The 21,862-nt window shown below is 44.9% G+C and overlaps 1 protein-coding gene across 1 annotated transcript in view; it reads left to right on the forward strand.

Moving 5' to 3' along the window:
• Positions 1-21,628, forward strand: part of LOC126426661 (venom serine protease-like) — a 107,854-nt gene extending 86,226 nt beyond the window's left edge. The window contains exons 4-5 of the mRNA XM_050088546.1: positions 3,084-3,314; positions 21,517-21,628. Of these exons, the coding sequence (XP_049944503.1) occupies positions 3,084-3,314; positions 21,517-21,628 (343 nt within the window). The remainder of the gene's footprint in view (positions 1-3,083; positions 3,315-21,516) is intronic.
• The last annotated feature ends 234 nt before the right edge of the window (positions 21,629-21,862 follow it).

Below are 21,862 nucleotides of genomic sequence, written 5' to 3' on the forward strand. Positions count from 1 at the left end.
TCCATAAAACTTTGTCAGCATGACCAGGAAGGATTCAGGATTCACACTCATAGCAGCGGAAGTTCAAAAACGTAACAAAATAATTTTTTTTACGTGTGAAATTTCATGATTTTTTCACTTACTATTGGCTGCATTTGTTACTATCGGTACACTTTTCTTCATGAGTAAGAGAGACTGTTCGATGAATTTTGCACAGCATACAAACCGTACTTACAGGTGTCTGAAACTCTAGAATCTATTTAATTTATGAAAAAATGAATGAGCTGTTACGTTTTAAACTTTATGTTTAGAAAAAAATCAAATTTTGTAGTTAATTACCTCAATTTTTACCACCGTTTTTAATAGAGTTGGAAAATTCTAGAGTCTCATACACCTGTAAGTATGGTTTGTATGCTGTGCAAAATTCATCATCTCTCTTACTTGTGAAGAAAAATGTGCCTATAGCAACAAATGCAGCCAACAGGAGTGAAAAAATGATGAAATTTCATATCTAAAAAAAAAATTATTTTGTTATGTTTTTGCACTTCCACTGCTATGAGTGTGAATCCTGAATCCTTCCTGGTCATGTTGACAAAGTTTTACAAATTTATTTGTAAAAGTACGGACAGTAGAAAATAAAATGTCCCGTGGTGCCTCTCCCGCTCCAAGTCGGCCCGTTTGACACCCTACCCCCCTCGAGCTTTCAGACAGAGCCCTTCTTCCGAAAGACACACGAGTGCAGCTCCCACGTGGCCACTATTTCCGGGTGTCGGAGCCTAACAGTGTATGCATCTGATGTGGGCAGCAGTCTGCTGGGTGGGTGGTTGGGTTAAGTAAGAGGTGGGATGGGGAGGGGAGGGATAGCAGGGTAGCGCAGGGGGAGTTGCGTGCGCCCACAGACTGCACAGCAGCTCCCCACCCCTACTCTGCTAGCTCTCCAGCTCCACTTGTTACCCACATTGGATGTAGATTCAGTTGGGCTCCAGTGCCTGGGGACAGTGGTGTGTGTGTGTGTGTGTGTGTGTGTGTGTGTGTGTGTGTGTGTGTGTGTGTGTTTTGAATCATCATATACAGGGTGTTACAAAAAGATATGTGTAAACTTTCAGGAAACATTCCTCACACACAAATAAAGAAAAGATGTTATGTGGACATGTGTCTGGGAAAGCTTACTTTCCATGTTAGAGCTCATTTTAGTTTCGTCAGTATGTACTGTACTTCCTCGATTCACCGCCAGTTGGCCCAATTAAAGGAAGGTAATGTTGACTACGGTGCTTGTGTTGACATGCGACTCATTGCTCTACAGTACTATCATTGAGCACATCAGTATCTAGCATCGACAGGTTAGTGTTCATCACGAACGTGGTTTTGCAGACAGTGCAATGTTTACAAATGCGGAGTTCGCAAATGCCCATTTGATGTACGGATTAGCACGGGGCAATAGCCGTGGCATGGTACGTTTGTATCGAGACGGATTTCCAGAACGGAGGTGTCCCGACAGGAAGACGAGGACACCTGCAATGGACGAGGCAATTCTTCGTGCACTTGACGATAACCCTAATGTCAGCGTCAGAGAAGTTGCTGCCGTACAAGGTAACGTTGACCACGTCACTGTATGGAGAGTGCTACGGGAGAATCAGTTGTTCCCGTACCGTGTACAGCGTGTGCAGGCACTATCGGCAGCTGATTGGCCTCCACAGGTACGCTTCTGCGAATGGTTCATCCGACAATGTGTCAATCCTCATTTCAGTGAAAATGAAAATGTTCTCTTTACGGATGAGGCTTCATTCCGACATGATCAAATTGTAAATTTTCACAATCGACACGTGTGGGCTGACGAGAACCTGCACGCAATTGTGCAATCATGTCATTGACACAGATTTTCTGTGAACGTTTGGGCAGGCATTGTTGGTGATGTCTCGATTGGGCCCCACGTTCTTCCACCTACGCTCAATGGAGCACGTTATCATGATTTCATACGGGATACTCTACCTGTGCTGCTAGAACATGTGCCTTTACAAGTACAACACAACATGTGGTTCGTGCACGATGGAGCTCCTGCACATTTCAGTCAAAGTGTTCGTACGCTTCTCGACAACAGATTCGGTGACCGACGGATTGGTAGAGGCGGACCAATTCCGTGGCCTCCACACTCTCCTGACCTCAACCCTCTTGACTTTCATTTTTGGGGGCATTTGAAAGCTCTTGTCTACACAAGCCCGGTACCAAATGTAGAGACTCTTCATGCTCGTATCGTGGACTGCTGTGATACAATACGACATTCTCCAGGGCTGCATCAGTGCATCAGGGATTCCATGCGACAGAGGGTGGATGCGTGTATCCTCGCTAACGGAGGACATTTTGAACATTTCCTGTAACAAAGTGTTTCGAGTCACGCTGGTACGTTCTGTTGCTGTGTGTTTCCATTCCATGATTAATGTGATTTGAAGAGAAGTAATAAAATGAGCCCTAACATGGAAAGTAAGCGTTTCCGGACACATGTCCACATAACATATTTTCTTTCTTTGTGTGTGAGGAATGTTCGCTGAAAGTTTGGCCGTACCTTTTTGTAACACCCTGCATAATGCACAGAAGGTAATATTGAGCTTCTTGGAGATTTTGTTTTTGATTTCAGTTGCTCATCAGCTGCCACAAACAATTCCATTGACATTTGAAGAAAAATACTAGTTTGTTTTTTATTGACTTACTCTAACACTGTACTTGAAAATGCTGTATCTACATTTAAAAACAATAAACATGGAAAGATTATAATGCAAAACATTATAATTCAAAAACAGATTGAAGAGTATTGACAGTAACAATACCCAAAGAGAAGCTGCAGAATAACAGAAGTAGTAAGCAGCTTATGTTGTTGCGTCTAATAAAAACATAAACCAAAACATTTGGACAAATTTAAAACTGCAGAAAACAAAATCTTTTAATTTTAGAAAAATCTTTTAAAAACGTGTGTATTTTTTCAGGGCCGTAGTACTGTTTTAAATTTTTTGCTCTGTGTTTGTAGTAGCTTACTAATTTCCAAAATGAGTTTAATCAGTTTTGCTTGTGACTCTGCCTTCTTGTGATTATAAAACTGTGCCCCTCTGCAGGCTGCCAATGTATTTCACACCGTACTGCAACGTGTCGGGCCTGGGGTACGGCAGCAGCCTGGGGGAGGACAGCAAGGTGGTGCGCTCGACCGACATGTGGATGGGCAACTGGCGAGTGTGCCTGAGCTCGGCCCAGGAGCACCGCATGTGCACCTTCGACCAGGACTTGCGCGCACCTTGTGTCGGCGACCTCGGCGGCTCCGTACTCTGCGACACCGAGCCCGAGGACAAGTAAGTGCTACTGCTCGTTGCCGCAGTCACATCTTCCTCCCTCTGTGGCCGAGATGAGCTGCGAGTCGCTCGAGTGACACTATCCTTTTGAGGCACGTTTTCTGGATGAGAGGTAGGTTTGTCCCTTATCCTCCATAAAACCGACCAACATAAGAGGGGCATCTGAAAAGTCCGCCCAAAAATAAAAACTACTTACGTCTTTGGGGTAAACTGTTTTTATTTTTTGACATACCGTATTTACTCGAATCTAAACAGCACTCTAATCTAAGCCGCACATGGAAATTGATACTCGAAATCGAGGTGAAAGAAAAGTTTTAGGCCGCACCTCCAAATCGAAACAAAGTAGGTCCATTGTTACGTGAGACACAATTTAGGTCGCATGGATGAAGATACAGCTACAGAAGTTTGGTTCGAGTCGTAAGCTTAGCAGTTAAGCTTTACCGAGTAGCCACTGCTATGTGTAGGGCGCTCCGTCCGTATTTATACGAGTACCGTTCCTTTTTCACGTGTTTCGTCTAGTTTGAATCGATTGCTTATTTTGCTTTGAATTGATAAGTGCCATTCTCTTTGTTACCGGTGTTTACACCACTTTAAGCTGAAAATGCATTATTGTACTGTGTCATGCACTGTTTGTCGCATTCTGATAATGAGTGTTTACGACCTGTCACCGCTCGCGGCATGGCTTGCTTTTGTGCGCACTATCGCGGCTTACAATAAAAAAAGGAGAGGAATTGTCTCATAAGTGAAACAATGGCAAGAGACTGCTATTTGTTGTTACTTGCACGGCTGCTTTCTTTGATAATGATCAACAAGAACCAAATAATAGACTGTGTATGATAGAAGATGTTCTGAACCAGAGTTTAGCGAAAAATTTTCTCCGTTTGAAAATCTTTACAGACACCTCTTTAGTACATTACATTCTGCACAGAAATTAGAGTCACCTAAGATTTAAAAATCTATTCAGTTGCCGTGCTTCATTTCTGACTGTATCACTATTCAGCATAAGAATAATACGAATATAAACATGATATGATATGTATATTCTTCTGCTATTGTCTCACTCTAGTTTCGTAGTATATTAGGCAGATAGGATTTAAATGATATAGCAGCAAACACTAAAGAATACACGGCATAATGTTTACATTCTTCTACCTTTTCTTTTAATTTATTTACTGACACAGAGGTTTTGGCGCCAGTATTTGTCTTTGTGCCTGCAAAGCATGCCTATGTAGCGCTGCATATATTTGACGGCGTAAGTTAATTGTGGCGGCACCTACCAACATTTTTCAGAACTTCCGCTTACTTTGCACTCGATTCTAAGCCACAGGTGTTTTTTTGGATTATAAAAACCGGAAAAAAGTGTGGCTTAGTTTCGAGTAAATATGGTAGTCTCCGTTTAGACTTATACACTTCGTCCGACGCTGTTCTAATTTGTTGATCCCTTCCGAATAATAGGAATTGTCAAAGTCTGCAAAATAGCGATTAGTTGCTACAATCACTTCCTCATTTGAATAAAATCTTTGTCCCGCCAGTCATTTCTTCGAATTGGGGAACAAATAGCAGTCAGAGGGAACCAAGTCTGGAGAATAGGGGGATGTGAAACGAGTTGGATTTACTAAGTGTGGTGGCGCAGTGGTTAGCACACTGGACTCGCATTCGGGAGGACGACAGTTCAATCCTGCGTACGGCCGTCCTGATTTAGGTTTTCCGTGATTTCCCTAAATCGCTTCAGGCAAATGCTGGGATGGTTCCTTAGAAAGGGCACGGCCGATTTCCTTCCCCATCCTTCCCTAATCCGAGCTTGTGCTCCGTCTCTAATGACCTCGTTGTCGACGGCACATTAGACATAATTTCCTCCTCCTCTCCTATTTCCATTAATTTTGTGACCACAACTGCTGAGGAGTGTGCTGGTGCATTTTTGTGATGGAAAAGGGCTTTTTTACGGTCCAATTTCTGGCATTTTTCTTGGCGCTCGGTTTTCAAATGGTCCAATAACAATGAATAATATTCACCTGTAATAGTATTACCCTTTTCCAGATAGTCGATGAGGATTATCCCTTGCAAATCCCAAAAAGACAGTCACCATAACCTTTACGGCCGAAGGAATGGTCTTCGCCTTTTTTGGTGCAGCTTCTCCCTTGGTAACCCATTGCTTAGATTGTTGTTTGGTCTCAGGAGTATAGTAATGCAACCATGTTTCATACACAGTGATGAAACGATGCTTAAAGTCCTGCAGCTTCTTCCTGAACAGCTGCAAACCATCCTTGCAACACTTCACACGATTCCGTTTTTGGTCAAGCGCGAGCAATCGTGGAACCCATCTTGCGGATAGCTTTCTCATGTCCAAATGTTCATGCAAAATATTATGTACCCGTTCATTCAAGATGTCCACAGCACCAGCTATCTCCCGCACCTTAACTCTTTTGTCATCCATCACCGTATCATGAATTTTATCAATGATTTCTGAAGTCGTAACCTCCACAGGGCGTCCAGAACGTTCGGCATCACTTGTGCCCATATGGCCACACTGAAAATTTTGAAACAACTTCTAAACTGTTCTAATCAAAGGTGCAGAGTCACCATAATGTTCATCAAGCTTCTCTTTAGTTTCCTGATGCGTTTTGCCTTTCTTAAACTAATGTTTAATCACCACACGAAATTCTTTTTCGTCCATTTTTTGACAATATGGCTGAAACTAGGCATGCATTCTTTCCAAAGATACTACTAACTAAACATGGCCTGGATATGCGCTGGTGGTGCCATCTCTCGGACTTTTCAAACACCCCTCGTACAGCTCCTGCAGTTATTTCTATATGCCATCCATTCAGCTAATGTTATCAGCAACAACTCGTATCATAATGTGTGCCCAACCATCTCTTCTTTTCAAATTGTTATATTCTTCATTAGACTATTTGTTTTTCAGTGACTCATTGCATAAGACATATGTTACTTAAATGATCAAACCACTTGATCTTAAACAGTTACCACATTCTAAAAGCTCATGTCATCTTCTCGATTGTCCACAGTTTGTATCCGTAGAGAGCTGAGCTCAGAACATAAATGTTTAACTTTTCATGAATCTTTCAGTGCTACCAGAATTTGCCCTATTGTGCAAATTTTCTTTTGTGGCAAACAACTGCCACATCAAGCTCGTCCTTTACTTCCTGGATTGCCTCTTCAATATACAGGGTTGTTCTAAATGATGGACCCGTTTTCAAAAATTCATCTGTATCCAAGTACACATCTAAAACGAACAAGCTTTATACCAATGAAAAGAGGAAATTTCAAAGTTTTTGGCAGACAGCAGCTGGCGGGAGGTGACAGTTTCTGAAGCGGCCGGTAGAGTTCGCGCAGCTATAGGGATGTCATTCTATTTCACTGTCAGTTGTGACTTGTGAGTGAGATGGTGACCGTGGAGTACAAGGTTTTCTGCATTCTCGAGTTCACGAAAAGTGAGTTGCAAATTGCAGTGCAGCAAGCATTTTGTACCAAATTCAGTATTCGACTACCAACTCGCAAAAGCATTAGCCATCGGGAGTGTGTGCAAAGGAAAAAAGCACAGGCCGACTGCGTGCGTCAGAGGATGATGTCTGACGGATTCGAGTAAGTTTTGTGCACAGTCCCAGTAAGTATACCAATAGAGCGAGTTGAGAACTTGGGATACCCCAACCAGCTGTATGGAAAGTTCTGAGATGGCGTTTGCTGTACGAGCTCTTCCGATTACAACTTGTGCAGGCTCTCGCGACCCCAATGACAAACAGAAGCATCTCGCATTTTGTGGTTATGTGCCAGCAAAGATGGAGGACGATGCATTTCTACAGCACATAATTTTTAGCGATCAAGCGACGTTCCAACTGAGTGGAAAAGTCGACGGACACAGTGTTCGCATATGAGGTTTGGAAAATCCACATTCACCACTGCAACACAAAAGAGATTGACCGAAGATCGATGTGTTCTGTGGCGTATCCTGTACAAAGGTTTATGGGCCATTTTTCTTTGTGGAAAGAGTTGTAATGGGAATCGTGTACCTGGACATGTTGGAACAATGGCTGTCCCCTCAAGTTATGGAAGATCTGCAGGACTTCATTTTCCAACAGGATGGAGCTCCACCCCATTGGCACCGTGATGTACAAGAGTTTTTGAATGACTCTCTTCCTCAGCACTACATTGGTTACAGAGCACTCGAGGACACAGCTCCACACATCTGGCCACCGAGCTCTCCCACTCTCACACCCTGCGACTATTTCTTACAGGGTTATGTGAAGGAAGCTGTTCACATCCCACCTCTTACAACCGCTCTGAATGATCTGCGGAACCGGATCACTGCTGCCACACACTCGATAACAGCAGGTATGTTTTCGCGTGTGTGGGACGAGTTTGGCTACTACATCGACATTTGCCGTGCAGCCAATGGTGACCACATTGAACATTTATCACATTTATAATTGTTAAATAATTATTAAAAAACAAATTAATTACAAATTACTGCAAATTATTAAATTTATTAAATGGATATCAAACATTATGTAAAAAAAAATTGAAACTTCCTCTTTTCATTGATATAAAGCTTGTTCATTTTAGAGTTGTACTTGAATAAGTGCAAAGTTCTGAAAATGGGCCCATCATTTACAATAACCCTATACAACCCTGCCCCACACCTTTCCTGACTTTAGTCTTTGGCATTATTCTGTCAATGCTGACTGCTTTTAGGCTTCGCATAAAGAGTGAGTGGACTCTCGTTCTATAGTTCACACCACACTATTTCAGAAAGTAAAATATTTTATTCTGTTCGACATGATAAAAATTTCCAAATCTACAAATGTAGGGTACCCTGATAAAAGGCCCCCCTTCCGGCTAGCCAAGCAGTCTAGCAGTTCCTGGCACGAATCCTCCCAGCGGATTTGTGTCGAGGTCCAGTGTGCCGGCCAGCCTGTGGATGATTTTTAAGGCTGTTTTCCGTGTACCTCGGCGAATGCGGGCTGGTTCCCCTTATTCCGCCTCAGTTATAATATGTCGGCGATTGCTGCGCAAACACTGTCTCCACATACGTGTATGTCATAATCACTCTACCACGCAAACATTTGTCGTACACTCGTCTGATATGAGACGTTCCCGGGGAGGGGAGGTCCACTGGGGGCCAAACCACACAATAACCCTGGGTTCGGAGCGGGGCGGCAGTGGGGTGGGTGGACTGCTGTGGGCTGTTTTGGACCACTGAGGGCTACGATGAGACGAAGCCTCTCTGTCGTTTCTAGGTCCCCAGTTCAATACCCACACAATGCACCCTGATAAAAAATATCTAGACATCTACTAGTGGATGTTAATACAGGATGTGTCCAGCCTTCACCTTTGACCGCTTGGACTCTGCTCCACTTTCAGTGATGTGTCTGTGAAGGAAGGGCAACCAGTTCTTCCTCAAGATCTGAAACCAGAGAAGGCAGTGATGTCCGCTGGGGTCTGAACCTACCTTGACATTCTAACTCGCTTGAAACATATTCTGTTAGGTTCAGATCAGGACTCTGGGCAGACTAGTCCATTTCAGAATGTTATTGTCCATAAACTGTGCCTCGCATATCTTGCTTTATGGCAGGGAGGCCATATTTTCATGCTGATGTTATATGATCTTCATCTCCAAAACATTCCTCTACTGTATGCGGCACACAGTGCTGCAAAATGTGTTTGTAGCCATCTCCATTTAGCGTTTTCTTAACCTCAATAAGGGGACCACACCCTAACCGTGGAAAACACCCCCATACAGTAACACCACCTCCTCTGCACTACACATTATGGCAGGTAATATTCTCAAGACATTTGTCATACCTGAGCTCTCCCATCAGATCGCCACAGGGTATAACGTGACCCATAACTCCAAATCATTTACTCCATCATCTCCTGTCCAGTTACATCTCTTTATACCATCTCGAACGTCCCTTAGCATCTATTACAAAAATGTGTAGCTCACAAGGCACTGCTCGATCATTGTATGCCATTATTTTGAACCCCCCTGTGCACAGTCAGAGTTTTACGTGGACTGCTGGTGGCATTTTGGAACTCACAGATGATTCATTCCAGCAATTTCTTGTGATTTTCTTACAAACACTCTCTGCAGTGCTCTACAGCGTCTGTCAGTAGGTGAGATATGCTTGTGTCTGTATATGTGTGGATGGATGTGTGTGTGTGTGTGTGTGTGTGTGTGTGTGTGTGCGAGTGTATACCCGTCCTTTTTTCCCCCTAAGGTGTCTTTCCACTCCCGGAAATGGAATGACTCCTTACCCTCTCCCATAAAACCCAAATCCGTTCGTCTTTCCCTCTCCTTCCCTCTCCTTCCCTCTTTCCTGACGAGGCAACCGTTGGTTGCGAAAGCTAGAATTTTGTGTGTATGTTTGTGTTTGTTTGTGTGTCTATCTACGTGCCAGCGCTTTCATTTGGTAAGTCACATCATCTTTGTTTTTTTTATATATATATATATATAATGGAAGGAAACATTCCACGTGGGAAAAATTATATATAAAAACAAAGATGAGGTGACTTACCGAACAAAAGCGCTGGCAGGTCGATAGACACACAAACAAACACAAACATACACACAAAATTCAAGCTTTCGCAACAAACTGTTGCCTCATCAGGAAAGAGGGAAGGAGAGGGGAAGACGAAAGGAAGTAGGTTTTAAGGGAGAGGGTAAGGAGTCATTCCAATCCCGGGAGCGGAAAGACTTACCTTAGGGGGAAAAAAGGACAGGTATACACTCGCACACACGCACATATCCATCCACACATACAGACACAAGCAGGCATATTTAAAGACAAAGAGTTTGGGCAGAGATGTCAGTCGAGGCAGAAGTGTAGAGGCAAAGAAGTTGTTGAAAGACAGGTGAGGTATGAGTGGCGGCAACTTGAAATTAGCGGAGATTGAGGCCTGGCGGATGACGAGAAGAGAGGATATACTGAAGGGCAAGTTCCCATCTCCGGAGTTCGGATAGGTTGGTGTTGGTGGGAAGTATCCAGATAACCCGGACGGTGTAACACTGTGCCAAGATGTGCTGGCTGTGCACCAAGGCATGTTTAGCCACAGGGTGATCCTCATTACCAACAAACACTGTCTGCCTGTGTCCATTCATGTGAATGGACAGTTTGTTGCTGGTCATTCCCACATAGAATGCATCACAGTGTAGGCAGGTCAGTTGGTAAATCACGTGGGTGCTTTCACACGTGGCTCTGCCTCTGATCGTGTACACCTTCCGGGTTACAGGACTGGAGTAGGTGGTGGTGGGAGGGTGCATGGGACAGGTTTTGCATCGGGTGCGGTTACAAGGATAGGAGCCAGAGGGTAGGGAAGGTGGTTTGGGGATTTCATAGGGATGAACTAACAGGTTACGAAGGTTAGGTGGACGGCGGAAAGACACTCTTGGCGGAGTGGGGAGGATTTCATGAAGGATGGATCTCATTTCAGGGCAGGATTTGAGGAAGTCGTATCCCTGCTGGAGAGCCACATTCAGAGTCTGGTCCAGTCCCGGAAAGTATCCTGTAACAAGTGGGGCACTTTTGTGGTTCTTCTGTGGGGGATTCTGGGTTTGAGGGGACGAGGAAGTGGCTCTGGTTATTTGCTTCTGTACCAGGTCGGGAGGGTAGTTGCGGGATGCGAAAGCTGTTTTCAGGTTGTTGGTGTAATGATTCAGGGATTCCGGACTGGAGCAGATTCGTTTGCCACGAAGACCTAGGCTGTAGGGAAGGGACCGTTTGATGTGGAATGGGTGGCAGCTGTCATAATGGAGGTACTGTTGCTTGTTGGTGGGTTTGATGTGGACGGACGTGTGAAGTTGGCCATTGGACAGGTGGAGGTCAACGTCAAGGAAAGTGGCATGGGATTTGGAGTAGGACCAGGTGAAACTGATGGAACCAAAGGAGTTGAGGTTGGAGAGGAAATTCTGGAGTTCTTCTTCACTGTGAGTCCAGATCATGAAGATGTCATCAATAAATCTGTACCAAACTTTGGGTTGGCAGACTTGGGTAACCAAGAAGGCTTCCTCTAAGCGACCCATGAATAGGTTGGCGTACGAGGGGGCCATCCTGGTGCCCATGGCTGTTCCCTTTAATTGTTGGTATGTCTGGCCCTCAAAAGTGAAGAAGTTGTGGGTCAGGATGAAGCTGGCTAAGGTGATGAGGAAAGAGGTTTTAGGTAGGGTGGCAGGTGATCGGCGTGAAAGGAAATGCTCCATCGCAGCGAGGCCCTGGACGTGCAGAATATTTGTGTATAAGGATGTGGCATCAATGGTTACAAGGATGGTTTCCGGGGGTAACAGATTGGGTAAGGATTCCAGGCGTTCAAGGAAGTGGTTGGTGTCCTTGATGAAGGATGGGAGACTGCATGTAATGGGTTGAAGGTGTTGATCTACGTAGGCAGAGAGACGTTCTGTGGGGGCTTGGTAACCAGCTACAATGGGGCGGCCGGGATGATTGGGTTTGTGGATTTTAGGAAGGAGGTAGAAGGTAGGGGTGCAGGGTGTCGGTGGGGTCAGGAGGTTGATGGAGTCAGGTGAAAGGGTTTGCAGGGGGCCTAAGGTTCTGAGGATTCCTTGAAGCTCCGCCTGGACATCGGGAATGGGGTTACCTTGGCAAACTTTGTATGTGGTGTTGTCTGAAAGCTGACGCAGTCCCTCAGCCACATACTCCCGACGATCAAGTACCACGGTCGTGGAACCCTTGTCCGCCGGAAGAATGACGATGGATCGGTCAGCCTTCAGATCACGGATAGCCTGGGCTTCAGCAGTGGTGATGTTGGGTGTAGGATTATGGTTTTTTAAGAAGGATTGAGATGCAAGGCTGGAAGTCAGAAATTCCTGGAAGGTCTGGAGAGGGTGATTTTGAGGAAGAGGAGGTGGGTCCCGCTGTGACGGAGGACGGAACTGTTCCAGGCAGGGTTCAATTTGGATGGTGTCTTGAGGAGTCGGATCATTAGGAGTAGGATTAGGATCATTTTTCTTCGTGGCAAAGTGATACTTCCAGCAGAGAGTACGAGTGTAGGACAGTAAATCTTTGACGAGGGCTGTTTGGTTGTCCTATCCAAAGGCCTCACCTTCAGCCCCACTCCCAGATTCAACCAAACAGCCCTCGTCAAAGATTTACTGTCCTACACTCGTAGTCTCTGCTGGAAGTATCACTTTGCCACGAAGAAAAATGATCCTAATCCTACTCCTAATGATCCGACTCCTCAAGACACCATCCAAATTGAACCCTGCCTGGAACAGTTCCGTCCTCCGTCACAGCGGGACCCACCTCCTCTTCCTCAAAATCACCCTCTCCAAACCTTCCAGGAATTTCTGACTTCCAGCCTTGCATCTCAATCCTTCTTAAAAAAACCTTAATCCTACACCCAACATCACCACTGCTGAAGCCCAGGCTATCCGTGATCTGAAGGCTGACCGATCCATCGTCATTCTTCCGGCGGACAAGGGTTCCACGACCGTGGTACTTGATCGTCGGGAGTATGTGGCTGAGGGACTGCGTCAGCTTTCAGACAACACCACATACAAAGTTTGCCAAGGTAACCCCATTCCCGATGTCCAGGCGGAGCTTCAAGGAATCCTCAGAACCTTAGGCCCCCTGCAAAACCTTTCACCTGACTCCATCAACCTCCTGACCCCACCGACACCCCGCACCCCTACCTTCTACCTTCTTCCTAAAATCCACAAACCCAATCATCCCGGCCGCCCCATTGTAGCTGGTTACCAAGCCCCCACAGAACGTCTCTCTGCCTACGTAGATCAACACCTTCAACCCATTACATGCAGTCTCCCATCCTTCATCAAGGACACCAACCACTTCCTTGAACGCCTGGAATCCTTACCCAATCTGTTACCCCCGGAAACCATCCTTGTAACCATTGATGCCACGTCCTTATACACAAATATTCTGCACGTCCAGGGCCTCGCTGCGATGGAGCATTTCCTTTCACGCCGATCACCTGCCACCCTACCTAAAACCTCTTTCCTCATCACCTTAGCCAGCTTCATCCTGACCCACAACTTCTTCACTTTTGAGGGCCAGACATACCAACAATTAAAGGGAACAGCCATGGGCACCAGGATGGCCCCCTCGTACGCCAACCTATTCATGGGTCGCTTAGAGGAAGCCTTCTTGGTTACCCAAGTCTGCCAACCCAAAGTTTGGTACAGATTTATTGATGACATCTTCATGATCTGGACTCACAGTGAAGAAGAACTCCAGAATTTCCTCTCCAACCTCAACTCCTTTGGTTCCATCAGTTTCACCTGGTCCTACTCCAAATCCCATGCCACTTTCCTTGACGTTGACCTCCACCTGTCCAATGGCCAACTTCACACGTCCGTCCACATCAAACCCACCAACAAGCAACAGTACCTCCATTATGACAGCTGCCACCCATTCCACATCAAACGGTCCCTTTCCTACAGCCTAGGTCTTCGTGGCAAACGAATCTGCTCCAGTCCGGAATCCCTGAATCATTACACCAACAACCTGAAAACAGCTTTCGCATCCCGCAACTACCCTCCCGACCTGGTACAGAAGCAAATAACCAGAGCCACTTCCTCGTCCCCTCAAACCCAGAATCCCCCACAGAAGAACCACAAAAGTGCCCCACTTGTTACAGGATACTTTCCGGGACTGGACCAGACTCTGAATGTGGCTCTCCAGCAGGGATACGACTTCTTCAAATCCTGCCCTGAAATGAGATCCATCCTTCATGAAATCCTCCCCACTCCGCCAAGAGTGTCTTTCCGCCGTCCACCTAACCTTCGTAACCTGTTAGTTCATCCCTATGAAATGCCCAAACCACCTTCCCTACCCTCTGGCTCCTATCCTTGTAACCGCACCCGATGCAAAACCTGTCCCATGCACCCTCCCACCACCACCTACTCCAGTCCTGTAACCCGGAAGGTGTACACGATCAGAGGCAGAGCCACGTGTGAAAGCACCCACGTGATTTACCAACTGACCTGCCTACACTGTGATGCATTCTATGTGGGAATGACCAGCAACAAACTGTCCATTCGCATGAATTTACACAGGCAGACAGTGTTTGTTGGTAATGAGGATCACCCTGTGGCTAAACATGCCTTGGTGCACAGCCAGCACATCTTGGCACAGTGTTACACCGTCCGGGTTATCTGGATACTTCCCACCAACACCAACCTATCCGAACTCCGGAGATGGGAACTTGCCCTTCAGTATATCCTCTCTTCTCGTCATCCGCCAGGCCTCAATCTCCGCTAATTTCAAGTTGCCGCCACTCATACCTCACCTGTCTTTCAACAACTTCTTTGCCTCTACACTTCTGCCTCGACTGACATCTCTGCCCAAACTCTTTGTCTTTAAATATGTCTGCTTGTGTCTGTATGTGTGGATGGATATGTGCGTGTGTGCGAGTGTATACCTGTCCTTTTTTCCCCCTAAGGTAAGTCTTTCCGCTCCCGGGATTGGAATGACTCCTTACCCTCTCCCTTAAAACCCACTTCCTTTTGTCTTCCCCTCTCCTTCCCTCTTTCCTGATGAGGCAACAGTTTGTTGCGAAAGCTTGAATTTTGTGTGTATGTTTGTGTTTGTTTGTGTGTCTATCGACCTGCCAGCGCTTTTGTTCGGTAAGTCACCTCATCTTTGTTTTTTTTTTTTATATATATATATATATATATATATATATATATATATATATATATATATATATATAAATTAATAGAGGGAAACATTCCACATAGGAAAAATATACCTAAAAACAAAGATGATGTGACTTACCAAACAAAAGCGCTGGCACGTCGATAGACACACAAACAAACACAAACTTACACACAAAATTCAAGCTTTCGCAACAAACTGTAGCCTCATCAGGAAAGAGGGAAGGAGAGGAAAAGACGAAAGGATGTGGGTTTTAAGGGAGAGGGTAAGGAGTCATTCCAATCCCGGGAGCGGAAAGACTTACTTTAGGGGGAAAAAAGGACGGGTATACACTCGCGCACACACACACATATCCATCCACACATATGCAAACACAAGCAGACATCAAAGGTCTGCTTGTGTTTGCATATGTGTGGATGGATATGTGTGTGTGTGTGTGTGTGTGTGTGTGTGTGTGTGTGTGTGTGTGTGTGTGTGCGCGAGTGTATACCCGTCCTTTTTTCCCCTTAAGGTAAGTCTTTCCGCTCCCGGGATTGGAATGACTCCTTACCCTCTCCCTTAAAACCCACTTCCTTTCGTCTTTCCCTCTCCTTCCCTCTTCATTCCACATGGGAAAAATATATTAAAAACAGAGATTCCATGACTTACCAAACGGGAAAGCGCTGGTAGACAGGCACAATAAAAAACGCACAAACACACACATAAAATTTCGAGCTTTCACAACCCCCAGTTGCTTCCTCACTCGCGCGCACACACACACATATCCATCCGCACATACACAGACACAAGCAGACATTTGTAAAGGCAAAGAGTTTGGGCAGAGATGTCAGTCGAGGCGGAAGTACAGAGGCAAAGATGTTGTTGAATGACAGGTGAGGTATGAGTGGCGGCAACTTGAAATTAGCGGAGGTTGAGGCCTGGCGGGTAACGAGAAGAGAGGATATACTGAAGGGCAAGTTCCCATCTCCGGAGTTCTGACAGGTTGGTGTTAGTGGGAAGTATCCAGATAACCCGGACGGTGTAACACTGTGCCAAGATGTGCTGGCCATGCACCAAGGCATGTTTAGCCACAGGGTGATTCTCATTACCAAAAAACACTGTCTGCCTCTGTCCATTCGTGCGAATGGACAGTTTGTTGCTGGTCATTCCCACATAGAAAGCTTCACAGTGTAGGCAGGTCAGTTGGTATTTCACGTGGGTGCTTTCACACGTGGCTCTGCCTTTGATCGTGTACACCTTCCGGGTTACAGGACTGGAGTAGGTGGTGGTGGGAGGGTGCATGGGACAGGTTTTGCATCGGGGGCGGTTACAAGGATAGGAGCCAGAGGGTAGGGAAGGTGGTTTGGGGATTTCATAGGGATGAACCGAGAGGTTACGAAGCTTAGGTGGACGGCGGAAAGACACTCTTGGTGGAGTGGGGAGGATTTCGTGGAGGATGGATCTCATTTTGGGGCAGAATTTGAGGAAGTCGTATCCCTGCTGGAGAGCCACATTAAGAGTCTGATCTAGTCCCGGAAAGTATCCTGTCACAAGTGGGGCACTTTTGGGGTTCTTCCGTGGGAGGTTCTGGGTTTGAGGGGATGAGGAAGTGGCTCTGGTTATTCGCTTCTGTACCAGGTCGGGAGGGTAGTTGCGGGATGCGAAAAGCTGTTTTCAGGTTGTTGGTGTAATGGTTCAGGGGTTCCGGACTGGAGCTGATTCGTTTGCCACAAAAACCTAGGCTGTAGGGAAGGAACCGTTTGATGTGGAATGGGTGGCAGCTGTCATAATGGAGGTACTGTTGGTTGTTGGTGGGTTTGATGTGGACGGACGTGTGATGCTGGCCATTGGACAGATGGAGGTCAACATCAAAGAAAGTAGCATGGGATTTGGAGTAGGACCAGGTGAATCTGTGTGTGTGCGAATGTATACCTGTCCTTTTTTCCCCTAAGGTAAGTCTTTCCGCGCCGGGATTGGAATTACTCCTTGCCCTCTCCCTTGAAACCCACATCCTTTCCTCTTTCCCTCTCCTTCCCTCTTTCCTGATGAAGCAACCGTGGGTTGCGAAAGCTTGAATTTTGTGTGCATGTTTGTGTTTGTTCGTGTGTCTATCAATCTGCCAGCGCTTTAGTTTGGTAAGTCACATCATCTTGATTCTGTAACTTACCAAACGAAAGCGTTGGTACGTTGATAGAAACAATAACAAACACACACACACACACACACACACACACACACACACACACACACACACATCCATCCGCACATATACAGACACAAGCAGACGTATATATGCTTGTGTCTGTATATGTGTGGATGGATATGTGTGTGTGTGTGTGTGCGGGAGTGTATACCCGTCCTTTTTTCCCCCTAAGGGAAGTCTTTCCGCTCCCGGGATTGGAATGACTCCTTACCCTCTCCCTTAAAACCCACGTCCTTTCGTCTTTCCCTCTCCTTCCCTCTTTCCTGATGAGGCAACAGTTTGTTGCGAAAGCTTGAATTTTGTGTGTATGTTTGTGTTTGTTTGTGTGTCTTTTGACCTGCCAGCACTTTCATTTGGTAAGTCACTACATCTTTGTTTTAGATATATTTTTCCTACGTGGAATGGATATATCTGTGTGTGTGTGTGTGTGTGTGTGTGTGTGTGTGTGTGTGTGTGTGTGTGTGTGTGTCCATCTGAATGTTCATTAAAGTAACAATTAAAATTTTTAAGAAAATTGATCAAAAACATTTCAAGATTTTTGACAATAACATTCCTCCTTTAAATATTACATATTTTTGCATATAATTTTTGTATTTAAAAAAAGTAAATAGGAACAGGTTTGTCTACAAGTGCAACCTGTGTCAAAATTTCAAAGCAACTGGTGAAAAACTTTCAAGGACTTAAAATTTTGAACAAACAAACATTTACATTTTTATTTATACATCTGGTCTGGCTTTCTTGAAGCAATCTTTTACATCTGTATACACTACTGGCCATTAAAATTGCTGCACGAAGAAGAAATGCAGATGATAAACTGATTAGAATTGACATGTGACTACATTTACTCAATTTGGGTGCATAGATCCTAAGAAATCAGTACCCAGAACAACCACCTCTGGCCAAAATAACAGCCTTGATACGCCTGGGCATTGAGTAAAACAGTGCTTGGAAGACGTGTACAGGTACAGCTGCCCATGCAGCTTCAACACGGTACCACAGTTCATCAAGAGTAGTGACTGGCGTATTGTGACGAGCCAGTTGCTCGGCCACCATTGACCAGACTTTTCAGTTGGTGAGAGATCTGGAGAATGTACTGGCCAGGGCAGCAGTCAAACGTTTTCTGTATCCAGAAAGGCCCGTACAGGACCTCCAACATGCGGTCGTGCATTATCCTGCTAAAATGTAGGGTTTCCCAGGGATCGAATAAAGGGTAGAGCCACGGGCCGTAACACATCTGAAATGTAACGTCCACTGTTCAAAGTGCCGCCAATGCAAACAAGAGATGACCGAGATGTGTAACCAATGGCACCCCATACCATCACGCCAGGTGATACACCAGTATGACAATGACGAATACACGCTTCCAATGTGCGTTCACCGCGTTGTCGCCAAACACAGATGCGACAATCACGATGCTGTAAACGGATCCTGGCTTCATCCGAAAAAATGACGTTTTGCCATTCGTGCACCCAGGTTTGTCGTCGAGTACACCATCACAGGCGCTTCTGTCTGTGATGCAGCATCAAGGGTAACTGCAGCCATGGTCTCAGAGCTGATAGTCCATGCTGCTGCAAACGTTGTCAAACTGTTCGTGCAGATGGTTGTTGTCTTGCAAACGTCCCCATCTGTTGACTCAGGGATCGAGACGTTGCTGCACGATCCGTTACAGCCATGCGTATAAGATGCCTGTCATCTCAACTGCTAGTGATACGAGGCCGTTGGGATCCAGCACAGCATTCCGTATTACCCTCCTGAACCCGCCGATTCCATATTCTGCTAACAATCATTGGATCTCGACCAACGCGAGCAGCAATGTCGCGATACGATAAACAGCAATTGCGATAGGCTACAATATGACCTTTATCAATGTCAGAAACGTGATGGTACGCATTTCTCCTCCTTACAAGAGGTATCACAACAATGTTTCATGAGGCAAAGCCGGTCAACTGCTGTTTGGGTATGAGAAATAGGTTGGAAACTTTCCTCATGTCAGCACGTTGTAGGTGTCGCCACCGTTGCCAACCTTGTGTGAATGCTCTGAAAAGCTAATCATTTGCATATCACAGCATCTTCTTCCTGTCATTTAAATTTCGCGTCTGTAGCACGTCATCTTCTTGGTGTAGCAATTTTAATGGCCAGTAGTGTAAATACTTCCTTACAGAGTAGTCCTTTTATTTTGTATAGAAAAATCGCCACAGTAGCTTAGTGTATGTTGCTGTTTCTGAACTAGAGTGTGCATTATTTTCCACAGAGGTGGAAACATTGTTTTGAATAACAAAAAGTGTATCACAATCAAGTGTCAAAAACTTTATCTACAAATGTTAAAAATGTAGGTCTGTCATTCTTTAACCTGTCTTTTAAGGTACACTATGTGATCAAAAGTATCCGGACACTTGGCTGAATATGACTTACGTTTGTGGCCCCCTCCATTGGTAATGCTGGAATTCAATATGGTACTGGCCCACCCTTAGCCTTGATTACAGCTTCCTCTCGCAGGTATACGTTCAATCAGGTGCTGGAAGGTTTCTCGGGGAATGGCAGCCCATTATTCACGGAGCGCTGCAGTGAGGAAAGGTATTGGTGTCAGTCGGTAAGGCCTGGTATGAAGCCGGCATTCCAAAACAGTTCAGGTCAGGACTCTGTGCAGGCCAGTCCATTACAGGAATGTTATTGTCATGTAGCCACACTGCCACAGGCCGTGCATTAATGAACAGATGCTCAATCATGTTGAAAGATGCAGTCGCCAACCCCGAATTGCTCTTCAACAGTGGGAAGCAAGAAGGTGCTTAAAACATCAATGTAGGACTGTTCTGTGATAGTGCTATGCAAAACAATAAGGGATGCAAGCCTCCTCTATGAAAAACATGACCACACCTTTACACCACCACCTCCGAATTTTACTGTTGACACTACACACGCTGGCAGATTATGTTCACCGGGCATTCGCCATACCACACCCTGCCATTGGATCACCACATTACACCAAGCAGGGCATCATTTGGCATTTACCAGCATGATGTGTGGCTTATGAGCAGCTGCTCGACCAAGAAATCCAAGTTTTCTCACCTTCCACCTAACTGTCATAGTACTTGCTTTGAATCCTGATGCAGCTTGGAATTCCTGTGCGACAGTCTGGATAGATGTCTGGCTATTACACATTATGACCCTCTTAAACTGTCGGCGGCGGTCTCTGTCAATCAATAGACGAGGCTGACCTGTACGCTTTTGTGCTGTACATGTCCCTTCACGTTTCCACTTCACTATCACATCGAGAGTAATAGACCTAGGAATGTTTAGGAGTGTGGAACTCTTGCATACAGACATATGATACAAGTGACACCCAATCTGACCACGTTCGAAGCCTGTAAGTTCTGTGGATTGCCCCATTCTGCTGTCTCATGATGTCTAATTAGTATGGAGGTCACTGATATGGAGTACCTGACAGTAGGTGGCAGCACAATGCACCTAATATCAAAAACATATGTTTTTGAGGGTGTCCGGATACTTTTGACCACATATTGTAAGTTGTAGGGTCAGAATTACCTTACATGTTCGTGCATTTTCCAGAACCGAGACTGATTTGCTTCTATCAGTTTTCTAGTCTTCTGAAACTAATACATGTTAGTATTTTAATTCCAATAATAATATTTATTTGTCCTTTGATCATTCTGTACAATGACATGTACTGTGACCTGTGGTTGATGATTCAGTAATATTCAGACCTGTCAGCACTGGCCTTCTTTGCTTTTATAAGTGCTGTCAAAAGACCCTTAACAAATGCTAGGAACTTGTGTATGTAATTAAATGAACATCCGGAATGGGAATCTTTCAACTGAGAATTAGAAATGTGTGATTTGCAATTCTCATTTTCCAATTCTTGGGTAGCCTCTTAAAAATAGAACTGTGAGATAAGTGCACACCAATGTTTAAACAAGTGTTATCAAAGTGCAGATCATTTTTCTGTCCAGTGTTCACTAAACCAACAAACTCTTAATATTTCGCTCCAGTGCAGAGGTGAAGACAAATGTGCCAAAAACGTCGTGTGATGAGACGCTGACATCACATAGCCTAAACGTGTTGCGAGGTAACACCAATTGGCCCAATACAAAAATGCATTACCACAGTTTTAATGGATTAATTTCAGCAGAGTTCAGCAGAAAAACGCATTAAAAAAAGGAAGTTGTTTCTGCAATGCAGTATTTATCATATACTAAAAGGAAAAATCAGTAGTTGGCCAAAATTCCACTCCACACACACACACACACACACACACACACACACACACACACATACATTCTGATGACTAAGTGAGTAATACATAGAAAAATTGTGTTGCCATATTGTAATTTATTTGTATTTTTGCATCTTTTTGCAGATTGTATGGTATAATATCAGAGGTTGGGTACAGCGGACTTGAGGAGCAGCCAGATCATTGCAAAATTCCGGGTCGTGCCAGTGGTTTTCAGTTTGTTGGATTTTATGCGTGAGTACACCTATAATTTTAATTATGCTGAAAACAGTTTGGCAAACAGACTGCAGTCACAAGCATTATGTTGAGAAACTTGTGGCCATCATACTTGCCTTGGCTTATTTGGCAAAATTGAATGATAAAACTTTATTATGAGTAAATTTGTGTGGTGTAGTTTTCACTAGACTGTCCTTAGCTCACACATGGAATCTGAGTAAGCATTTAATGTAAATGCTTAAAAAAGTTAGTAAGG

This window comes from Schistocerca serialis, chromosome 11 (genome assembly GCF_023864345.2).
Source record: "Schistocerca serialis cubense isolate TAMUIC-IGC-003099 chromosome 11, iqSchSeri2.2, whole genome shotgun sequence".
Classification (NCBI taxonomy): domain Eukaryota; kingdom Metazoa; phylum Arthropoda; class Insecta; order Orthoptera; family Acrididae; genus Schistocerca; species Schistocerca serialis.